The sequence below is a fragment of the Centrocercus urophasianus genome, unplaced genomic scaffold, assembly GCF_019232065.1.
Source record: "Centrocercus urophasianus isolate 14NV4802_14NV808 unplaced genomic scaffold, USGS_Curo_1.0 seq_12, whole genome shotgun sequence".
Taxonomy (NCBI): Eukaryota; Metazoa; Chordata; class Aves; order Galliformes; family Phasianidae; genus Centrocercus; species Centrocercus urophasianus.
This window is the reverse complement of record NW_024884364.1, coordinates 16,580,349-16,591,726: the sequence shown is the minus strand read 5'-3', so window position 1 is coordinate 16,591,726 and position 11,378 is coordinate 16,580,349. Positions and strand designations below refer to the sequence as shown.

The window sequence follows — 11,378 nt, the reverse complement described above, 5'->3', positions numbered from 1 at the left end:
GGCGCAGGGCCCGGCGCAACGCCCTCCGTGTGGCGGGGCTGGGATGAGGAGTGCCGCTCTTCCCGTGCACTGGGCGGTTCCTGACGGGTGCTCCCCGCCCCTGGCCGACGTCATCTCAGTGTGCTGGGTTGGGAAGGCGACACGCTGAGTGCGGTTGTAATAATGATAATAAAAATAATGAAAACAAACAGGTTTTCCTCGCGCTTTTCGTCAGTGTCCCACGAAAATGTTCTGTTTGAACATGTCTGCTGGAGAGGGTCCAGAGAAGGGTCACAACGGTGATCAGGGGGCTGGAGCACCACCCCTATGAAGACAGGCTGAGGGAGCTGGGCTTGTTCAGTTTGGAGAAAAGAAGGCTGCAGGGTGACCTCATCGCAGCCTTTCAGTACCTAAAGGGAGCCTACAAACAGGAGGGGAATCAACTCTTTGAAAGGGTTGATAACTGCAGGACAAGGGGAAATGGTTTTAAGTTGAAGGAGGGAAGATTTAGGTTGGATGTCAGGGAAGTTCTTTATTATTGAGAGTGGTGAGGTGCTGGAACAGGCTGCTCACAGAGGCTGTGGATGCCCCGTCCCTGGAGGTGTTCAAGGCCAGATTGGATGGGGCCCTGGGCAGCCTGGTCTAGCATTAAATAGGGAGGTTGGTGGCCCTGCCTGAGGCAGGGGGTTGGAGATTCATGATCCTTGAGGTCCCTTCCAACCCAGGCCATTCTGTGATTCCTATGAGTCTGTGAAAATGGCTGCTTTTGGGAAGTGGCTGTGGATAAAGGGCCAGGCTGGAGGCAGCCCTAGAGGAGGCTCAAGCAACTGGGGAGCCAAGGAGCAGGGGCCTGCTGGCAGTGTGATGACTGGCTGAAGCTGTGGTGTTTGCCTGTTCTTAACCTGCCGTGACCACTTTATAAGAGCAGAGCAGGATGTGTGCCAGCACCATGTAGGGAAGCAAGGCCAGCATGGCTGCCAGGCGCCATCTCGCACCTTGGGCCCTTCCTGCCCTCTGTAAAGCCAGTCAGGGCCAGCTTTCAGGCCTTGCGACTGTCATGTATCAAGGAATGGGGCCAAAAGGGAAATGAAAGTTCAAATGGGGAATTTCCTGATAGCTATCAGAGTGAGACTCAATTCTTCATGTCGCAGCCCTGCCCTCATTTGAACTTAGTGGTGTCTGTATCTTTTTTTCGCCATTAAAAATACACCTAACCTTTGCCACAGAAAACTGACTGTATTTGGAATAATAAATCACATGGGAAGTGAGAGAATAAAGCGGAACTAGGCAGGACTTCAACAAAGCACAAACCTCTTGCTGAGTGAAAATCAGTATCCTTTATTCATTACAACTCATTTCACTAGAAAAACGATTCCATGTGTGGTTGTGTTGAGTCATCGGATTAGTCCCACAGTCTCTTTGATAGTTTGGCTTTCTATCTTGCTGTCAGTCATCATGTTTTGAAATCTGTCTCCTTGTCTACAGCATTGCAAAGACAAAAAAACATTCAATTTTCATGGGCAAATGAACTGAGGGAGCAATTTACAGTTTCTGATCTGAGGCCCTCTTTTACAGCTTCTGGTATTGCTGCCAATTAACATCGAGCTGAGATCAGAGCTTCCCTCCCTGCTCATTCTTTCTGTGCCTACTGCTGGAAACTGATCTTTCCTAAAGTGATGAGCCTGCTGAGTTTGGGGTACCTGTGGTTGCTCTGTTCTGCAGCAGTAGCTCTTGGGGCAAGGCAGGTTGGTTGACTGGTTAATTTTCAGAGACAGTAGATAGGAATCCTGTCACGATTGAATTGTTCGAAGCCAAATTCTGGTCTTGTTTAACCCTGACAACTTGGCTGATTTCAAAAACAAGGGGAAAAGAAAAACAACGAGACAGAGTTTGGTCATAGCTTTTTAAACTTTCTTCACTGCATGTGTTTACAAACAGACTTGAAACATGCCTGTGCTAAGCTATAAATTATTGATCCCTGATTCTTGTAAGAAGGGAAGGAGATGATTCCTGTCAGAAAATCTCAGATCTACCCCTCCATCCCCACCAGGCTTCTCATTCAGGGAAAACAAAAAGTGTAATTATAAAATGGAAAAATATTCCATATAGTTCCTCCTTAAGCAGACACTGGTGAGCATGTCTGAGGAGAAGGGCCCATGGCAGCTTCCCAGATGTGACAGGTGGGTGGTTTCACCAGACACAGTGTAGATGATAGTGGCTGGAGCAGGGAGGCAGCACACGAGCAAAGGAGGCTGGTCAGTGCATTGCAGGTTTCTGCTTAGCTCCATCTTCTATTCTTGCACATCTTAAAGTGTGAATGTGGGTACCGTATGTTCAGTTCATAGTGAGAACTAGATTAAAGCCTTTAAAGTAAAGTGGAAAGGTGGAACATACTGATTTAAAGCAGTTTGTTGTGGTGGAATATACAGAGATAGCATAGGCTTCCAAAAGGTGCTACAGGGCATATTTGTGAATAATAGGCTTAGCTGGTAGCTGGCCATCCATTTTCATTTCTTTTCTCTCCAGAGTTTTTCATAAGCAGGAGCTCTGAAGCTTGGGAGCAATCTGACATCATTCTGATTTCTGAATTTATTTTTTAATTTATGTGTGGTGAGTTCTGGGTCTCGATTCTCACTGACAGAAATTTACTCTTTTGCAGGGTTGTCTTATGGCTTGTCTTTGGACTAACATGTATGTATTGAGAAATGTGCCTGAGCATTTTTGTCCCAGTTGTTTTTGATACATCATGGTTGAATAATTTGAAAATGAAAAAAAAAAAAAACCCTAATACACAATATCTCTGGGTTTTGGTTCTGTCAGATAAATCCAGAATCCAGTGCATAAAAGCTAAATTACTTTAAAATTGATGATCTTCTTAAAAATCCATCAATATCAGATTTGGCAATAGGCGAGGTTTAATTTGCTGGTCACACTGGCTTGCCTTACCCTTGCCACGAGGCATCCAGATTACAGGCTCACAGGCTTCTCAGTGTTGGCCTTTGTCTGCAGCTGCCCCTTAGTTGGAGCACCAAGCTGCCGTCCTGCAGGAACTCTACTCAGTAGCTGCCTGTAGGCCAGAATTATTTTTTTCTGTGCTCATTTGTTGATTGTTGAAACCAATGAAACTGTATTTCATTATTCTGGTCATCTTTCCATCCAGCTCTTCACTGTACATCAGAGAAATTCAATAGGAGCCAACTTTTCTGTTTGATGTTTCTCTATAAATTCTTTCTGCACTGACATATAAATTTTTTGGTAGGCTAGTCCATGATTTCTCTAAGCACTCTAGCCTTAACTCTTAGAAAAAAATAATAAATGGTTTGTTTTGCTTTTACTGTGCTAGGCTGGATCCAGCAAGGCAAAGGCCAACAGTCTTTGTGCGTTTTGGGGGGGTTTATGTTTTTGTTTTTTTGAAATGTTGTCAATAGCTCTGTAATCACCATTTCTATTCAATTCTGCTTCATCCCAGATCAGCAAGCTTTAAAGCGCAGTTGTTTGGGGTTTTTTGTTGTTGTTGACAGAACTTTAAAATGCAGTCCTCTACATTTTCAGATGGATTTAAAGTCACAGCTGAGACTGAGGGAGCTGGAAATACCCAAACCCCTTTTATTTCTGTGATTTTCTCAGCTGACAAGCTTACTCATAAATTTTAATTTATAGCGTTCTTTCCAAACCAGTTACACAACACGTTCCTGGCCCCAAGCAGCCTTTCTATCTACGAGACATTGGTTGATAGTGTTTTATGCATCAGGCTCACTTTAGTGCCTGTTAAGTTGGTGTTGCCAGCTAAGACAATCTAAGTAAGCTCTAACAGAGCACCCCACAGAGGCAGGAAATGCCCCACATCAGCTGTTTCACCTCACAGTGGCTTCACTTTGCTTTCAGCCTCCCATGGGATACACAGTTGAGGCTGAAAAGAACCAGCTGGTCTAACCTCATGCTCAGTGAAAGAACAGTTTCAAAGTCAGGCCAAGGTGCTCAAAGCTTTTCCCAGTCAGGCTTCAGACTCCAAGGATGGAGCGCCTACCATGACTCTGGGCACTTCTTTCACTGCTCAATCTCTCTCTGAACAATTTTTTACCTTGTCAGAATTTTTTAGTCAAAATTTTCCCTACGGCTCATTGTGATCATTGCCTCTGGTCTTTTGCTGTGCACCTCTGTAGATAGTCTGGCTCCATCTTCCCCATAACTCCCCACCACTTAGTTGAAGACAGCTGTGAGGGCTCCCTGTCACCTTAGCTCTCTCCTCTCTAGGCTTCAAGATGTCTGTACACCAAACTGCTCTTGGGAAAATTTGAATTGTTGACAGGGACACAAGTCTTGCCTCTTCTATTGAAATACTTGTATTCCAGGCTAGTCACGAGGAAAGAATTGTGTGCCAAGCTATGTCTTGGCAAATTAATATGCATTTATTTGTCATGGTTGCTACTCAGCTATATAATCAGCAGTGGTGTTGCCAAAATTCCTTCCCTGAGCCATGTTTAAAAGTCTATTGCATACAGAGACTAAGAAATGGTAGTACCATTCTTTTTGGGGAAAAAAATGAAATTCCAATAGTTGGACAACTCCGCTGATTTTGATGTTTCTCCAGCCCTGGCCCTCAGGCAATCTGGCACCATATGCCATTTTATCACAACAGCTTTAGGCTTATAGGAAAGCTTTAGTCTAGTTCTCATGGATGCTCTTGTCTACTAAACAAAAGTATGCCTAGGCTGGGATTACTTTCAGTTGTCAACGTGAAAAGCCATTTTCTATACAAAACAGCAAGCTGCCACTTTTTTTCATCGAGTACCAGGGCTGCTGTTTAAATGAAAAAATGCAGAGTCAGTGAGTTACTGAGTAGCAGGAGAAGCTGGACTTTCTTCCCTTAGCAAGTAGATTCCATGTCCACACTGACCTGGAGAGCAGAGGTCCCCTCAAATCTCTCCTATCCTACAGGAGAAGGAATCTATACATCACTGATTTTCATCACAAAGAGACTGTTAGATCTGTCTCACTTACTGGAAATAATCAGTGTAGCATAAAAATGTATGTTTTTACATCTACATGGTCACTTCTTATTTTGTTTTTGTTGTTTTGTGTTTTTTTTTTTTATTTGTATGTGCCATAAGCAATTGTCAACTTTTCCATAGAGGTCTTTTTCCACAGAAATTCTGAAAAATTCACTTGGAGTTTGCACTGAGGGATTTAAAACAGAAGCCCAGCAATATTGTGCATTATGCAGCCCTCCCCCAGATGACTTGCAAAGCCAATTGCTCCACCTTTAAAAGAGCTCCAACAACCTGCACCTCCCTCCAAGAACTTGCTTATTTAAGCATAAATGTTACCACAGAACAGATGCTGGGATGGACAAGAGTGGTCCATGTAACCCCACTGTCACCACAGCTTCAAATGGCCAAACCAATGTTAAGATGGGAGAAAGGGGTGAGGAGTCAATAAAGTCTCCTCCATTTGAGGCAAACCCACATCTGTGTTAATGGTGTCAGTGCAATGCAGTGTTCAGATTTTCACACTACTGCCCTTTTGGTCAAAGAGTCACATGTTAACCAAGTTCGATGTTCTGGCAGGAAATAACAAGGATACAATGCATTTCAGCAGTGCTTTTCATCAGATCATTCCTACTTACTTTACAAACAGAATTAAGGAAGCCTCACAACATCCCTGTGAGGTAGGTGGAAATTCTTACACCCATTTTACAGGTGGAAAAAACAGGTACCGAGAGGTAAAGTGATTATCACAGCAAGTCAATAGTAGAGCTGGAAATAAATCTAAGATCATTATCCTAGGTCCACTGCTCTAGACACTAGAGAACACCAACTCCCACATGCTAATATCAGCTAAGATACTACCTTCCTCTTCTATTTTAACCTCTTTTGGTGAATTTGACACTTGCATCCTAAGCTCCTTGCAGAGAGCCATGTGATCAGTTAATGATTTATTTGCACAGGGAGCCAAGGGAATACCACACACCCCTAAATGATCCAAGCATGACTCTAATTGTCCAGTGTTCACTTCCCAAGATAACTTTCCTTGTTCTTTACATTTATTAATATATTTGTTTTACTTTTTCTTTTTTTTTTAATACATCGAATCCACAGCTCTGAGGCTGTTATTCAACTTCACTAGGAATTTCCTGAAAAGAGATTAAATTTGTCTCATTGAGGGGGGAATAAAACACATTTAAAGGCTATTGCATCCAGAAATAATCCTTTGCTCATCTGTAGGGCTTTCCTTCCCAGTACCTCCCATCCTATTACTAACAAAATATATTGAGCCTCACATTGTCTTCGTGAGGTAGAAAATGATTCCCAATTGTACAAGAGGGAAGAACGACTTGCTGACAGTCCCAGCAGTGACTTTACTGCAGAGATGAGGCTGAATACCATAGAACCCGACTGTTAGTTCCCTGCCCAGTTAGCTGAACAGCGCTGCTTTGATGCCCTGGCTCATACTTGGAGGCTTTAGCAGCTTGGCAGGGTACTTGAAAACCGGCTCGAAAAAAAATCAACTAGCGCTTGACAGGATGCAGGAGGAAAACATTAACTTCATTCATTGCACTGTCACGACTTGGAGGAAGAAATGAGCTTTCCTCAGCAGCAGTGAAAGAACAGCAGAGTGTCTGTTCAGGGTGTTGCATGTACTGTACTCTACGGAGGCACTCCAGTGAAAAAGAATGACGTACTCAACATCTTACAGTTGCAGACTGGATTGTCTGACATCCATATTATGAACCACATACCTCTAATTAATGAGTAGTCATCTTTAAGTAGTCCAGTGATCTAAAGAAGGTGTGCATGTCAGAGGTCAGGAATGGGGATGGTCATCAAAATGCTTTGTAAAAGGACTTGTCAAGTAATTAGTAGTAAACGAGGATGGGAGGTGGTTCATTTAGTCCAGTACATTGGTATGTGGAAAGGTCAGATGCTCTCAATAAGGTGGAAGATAACCTCACACTGAACAGTTACAGATTCTTTTTTTTCACCTGCAGGGAAGGGTTTTTCCAGTTCAAGTGAACTCTGCTATGTTTCAAACTATTAAAACTCCATTATATCTTCTCTGTGAAGGAAAAAAGTAATACATCCCATATAATATAAATGTGCTGGCTTTGTTATTCATCTAAATCTTTGCTCTTTCTTGGATTCTAGTAGCGTATTGGCCACAATGGAATCTTTTCCAGTTGAAGACTTCTTTCCTCGTTTATCTTTTTCCACCAGCCTTTCGTTGGTGCTAACTCTTCTCCTATTTCTGTACTGAGAGAATGGATATATGGTAGCCTCCAAATTCTCCCTCCACATTTTCCTTCACATATCTTGCTTTCTCGTATTCTTTCTCAGAACTGAGGAGGTACCTTCTAGTCTTCCTTCACAAGGAATTGTTCCTTAAAAAAACTAACAGCCTTTGTCAAGGGAGCAAAGATTATGTCAACAGGCTGCAAACCATGGGAAAATACACAGGCCCGAGAGGAGCAAAAGGATTAATAGTGTAAAAAAAAAAAAACAAAAACACTTGGCACCGCTGTGGTGCTGAAGAATCCCAACACACCCTACAAACTTTTATACATATGTACAGCTTACTTCACGCATCAGTGAAGTCCAGCCAACTTTGTGCCAGACCACGAAGGCTGCAAAACAAGGCACATGAAGTCCACCAAGCAGGTTAATCAGTGACAGAGCTGAGTGTACCTGTGGTTGCCTGGGCTGGGGTGTGGGACGACAAGACCCAAGCCTAGGACATCTATCTCAGACACCCAGCTAACTTCAATGGGCTTTGGTCAGCCCTGCTACAATGGAAGATGGCAGGGGGTCTTTTCTAACTAATGGCAGGATGAGTTATATGCATTATGCCAAAGACTGCTTTTTTTCCTGATCTGGATTAAAGCCTGCCCTGGGAACAATGGAACGGGCTGCAGCCCAGCAGAAAGAATTTGCTGAGCTGGCAGAGTCTGAGGTTTGCAGAGCAGAGCAGATGAGAGTGCATACCTGCACTTTTCTGACACGAGGCTCAGTTTTAGAGGGGACATAGCAGTTAACCCGAAGCTTTAAATGCATAGCTGCACTGTCCCAGCCCAAAGGCTCTGCTGCAGTCCTGAAGGTAGAAATCCACAGACATTTTAACAAGCGCATCTTTTTCTTCCTTTTGTAACTAAAAAGATTTACTGAGGCTATGAGAGTTCCGCACAGACCTGTTGGCACAAAAGATAAAGGCTATGATGATACCTTTCTCTCCTACTCTAAAAGATCTCTTGAAAGGCCTTGTTTTATTTGAGACTTTGGCATTTAATAGCAAAGTAGGCCACTGGATGGCTCCCATCTGTCAAATTAAAAACAAAACATGTCAGAATTATCATTTCAGACTTTTCAAACTTGAACAACCAGTTTTGTTTCAGAGTCACATAGTTACCTGTGGTTTAGATTCACAGGTGCCTTCAAGGTGCTGTACCTGAGATTTGCTGAGTGCCTGTAAGTCTTGGGGCTCCAGGAACTGAGCACATGTCAGGATCATGCTGTGAAGGCTTGTATTTGGTTTCATGCTCTGGGAACTGTAGCTGTTCTTTCTTTCACAGAAACCCTTCCACACTTGCTTCACTAAATTGAGTTTCAGATCTTTACGTCACTGGATTATAAGTAAAAATATAACTTGATTTTTTTCTTTCCAGTGCTCTGAAGTGCTCAGCTTGGAGCTGGATAACTCTCTTGGGAACAAATAATCCATCTGTGAGCATCTGCTAAGTCCTAGAAGACAGCTAGAGTTAACCTTGCCCACTGTTAATGTCACTAAAAGAGCAAAAATATTTTTGACAAAGGGAAAATAAAATATTTTTACCTAACTCAAATTTACATTCACAGAGAAATCATAGATATTTCTGGTCTTTGCTTTCTCAATAAAGAGGGAAAATAGTGCTTACTGTTTTGGTGTCAATGCCAAACACAGAATTCACTTTGTGAATCAAATAATTGCAAATCCATGCCAACAGCGAAGGGGAGATCTGCTCAGCATGCCATAGGTGAAAACAGAAAAAGAAATAGTAGGTACGGTTGTTTATTAGCCTCCCCCTTAGATGGCTCATGAGACAGATCCTCCCCACATTCCTAAGGAAATGTGGAACACGAAGCTTCCAGTAAGTACATTCACAGTGGTGACATCTGGGTTTCACTGCCACATTAGGTTTTAAAACACATCAGTTATGTGGACAATGTAGATATTACTGTAAGAAATGAGCTGGCATGTGGAAACGGAAAATGTTCCTTTTCAAATGGACATATAGGGCAAATAAGGCACAGTTACCACAATAGTACCTTTCCAGGTGAGAATCTCAAGATGAAATAATATTTAAACGATCATTTTAGCACTTTGCTTAAAATTCTTCTGCTTCTTTCTCTCTCCTTTTCTTTTTCTTCTTTTCTTATGCTCCTCATAACCTGCATCCTCATACAGTCAAATCGTCTGACCTGGCCCGGCTGCTGGCTTTGCTTAGCCTGCTGAGGGATCTCACATCAGAGGCAAGTTCAGCAGGTGCTGAAGGCCCTTCCACTTCATCGCTCACCACCTCCTCCTCTGCTTTCTTCACCCCTGGTTCTTCCTGAGGTGCTGGCTGCTCCTCTTGTTCCTCTTCCTCCTCTGCTCTTACCTTCTCCTCTTCCGGTTCCTTTGCTTGTGCATACGATGGCAACCTCTCGTCGAATGCCCTGGAGAGATCTTCCAATGGCCCCATTCCGATCTTCTCCTCAAACTCATTGAAGGCCGATGGAAGGGGACTGGGCTCAACCCCTACTTCCGTGAGAGGGAAATAGTGGGACACTGGCTTTTCTTCTTCTAGCAGCTTGTAGCCTTTGGCCTTCGGGATGGAGGACACTGCAATAGCATGCAGGGGCTTCTCTGGCACCTCCCTCATTTGCTCTTCTGCTGGTCTTCTCAGAGCCCTCCGGATCCTTTTCAGGATCAAGTGACTGATCTCCACCAGGTTGAGGAAGAGGGACACAGAAGCCACCACGAGCATGAACATAATAAAGATAGTCTTCTCTGTAGGCCTGGAGACAAAACAGTCCACTAGATTGGGACAGGGCCACCGCCCACAGCGGTAAAGGGGGAGAATGCGGAAGCCGTACAGGAAATACTGGCCAACTATGAATCCCACTTCAAAGAGAGTTTTGAAAATGATGTGGAAGATGTATGTTCTCAGGAGAGTCCCCTCCAGGCGAAACTTCTTGGTCCCATCTGGGTTGTTGCCCTTGTTTTGATTTGGAGCTAGGGGCAGCTTCTCTTCATCCACCTCGGCTTGCTGACGCCTCTCAGCTTCCTCCCTCTCTTTTCTCTTCTCCTCCATGCGGACGTGGTGCACCGCATGCCCAAAGTACACTAGTGAAGGCGTGGATACAAAAATGATCTGTAGGACCCAGAGCCGGATGTGGGAGATGGGGAAGGCCTCATCATAGCAGACGTTCTCACAACCAGGTTGCTGGGTGTTGCACACAAAGTCTGACTGTTCATCTCCCCAGACTAGTTCAGCAGCTGTTCCCAGGATCAGGATGCGGAAAATGAAGAGCACTGTGAGCCAAACTCTCCCGATGACAGTGGACTGCTCGTTCACCTGCTCTAAAATGTTCCCCAAGAAACTCCAGTCACCCATTTCTTACTGTCTAAGGAAAGAAAAAAGAAAGAGAGAATGACGACAAATTATGCTAAATTTAAAAGACTTCACATTTTCCCACTGATGCTTGTTACTTTCAACTAGTATTTCTCTAATATGCTTTGAGAACAGAAAGAAGATTGCTTGCTTCTTTGCTCTGATTGCAATGATTTATTAGCAGGAGATAGGTTGGAAAGCCAGAGCAAACGGCTTGCCAAAATCATTCTTCCCTGGCTCTAAATGAGCAATTACTTTTGAGCCAAGGAGTGTATTTAACTCCTTTTCCAGATAGTAGTCTTCTGTGGTCTCTTCTAAGCTCTGTGTGTGCCTGCTTAAATTTTATACACGTACAAACACTTGCCAGCAGTACAGTAGAACATATTTATCAGCATGCAGAGCTGCAGTGGTTATAATGAGTGAAACTTCAGCAGAACTGTGCAGGGGTCAAACAGATCTTGAATTGGTGCCCACCTTGCACGTATAACAAATACAGGCTTTCTATAGTTGCATATAGTAAGTCTAACTAGGAATCACCATGTTAGGTAATACTAGCAATAGTAACACTATTACTACGTTAGTAATACTTCGTAAGATTAATAACTACCATATATACTAGTTTTTCTATACAATAAAATCATTTTGTGTTATAGGAGTTATTGTATGCAATTCTGAAGTCAGCTGCCTCACTGGCATTGGAACCAACCTGGGGAGAAACATGAGCGTCTGTCATTGGGACCTCAGACACTAGTTTCTCTCTGTAAAACATCAGTGC

The 11,378-nt window shown here is 43.4% G+C and overlaps 1 protein-coding gene across 1 annotated transcript; it reads right to left on the bottom strand.

Annotated features, from left to right (window-relative positions):
* Positions 1-9,406: 9,406 nt before the first annotated feature.
* On the bottom strand, positions 9,407-10,606 carry GJA8 (gap junction protein alpha 8). Its single transcript, XM_042810545.1, has one exon. It carries the CDS (start codon positions 10,604-10,606, stop codon positions 9,407-9,409), a length of 1,200 nt encoding a protein of 399 aa, XP_042666479.1.
* Between the last annotated feature and the right edge of the window lie 772 nt (positions 10,607-11,378).

Excerpts from the sequence above, each read along its gene's own strand:
- GJA8 (XM_042810545.1), bottom strand. The coding sequence starts at position 10,606 with ATGGGTGACTGGAGTTTCTTGGGGAACATTTTAGAGCAGGTGAACGAG.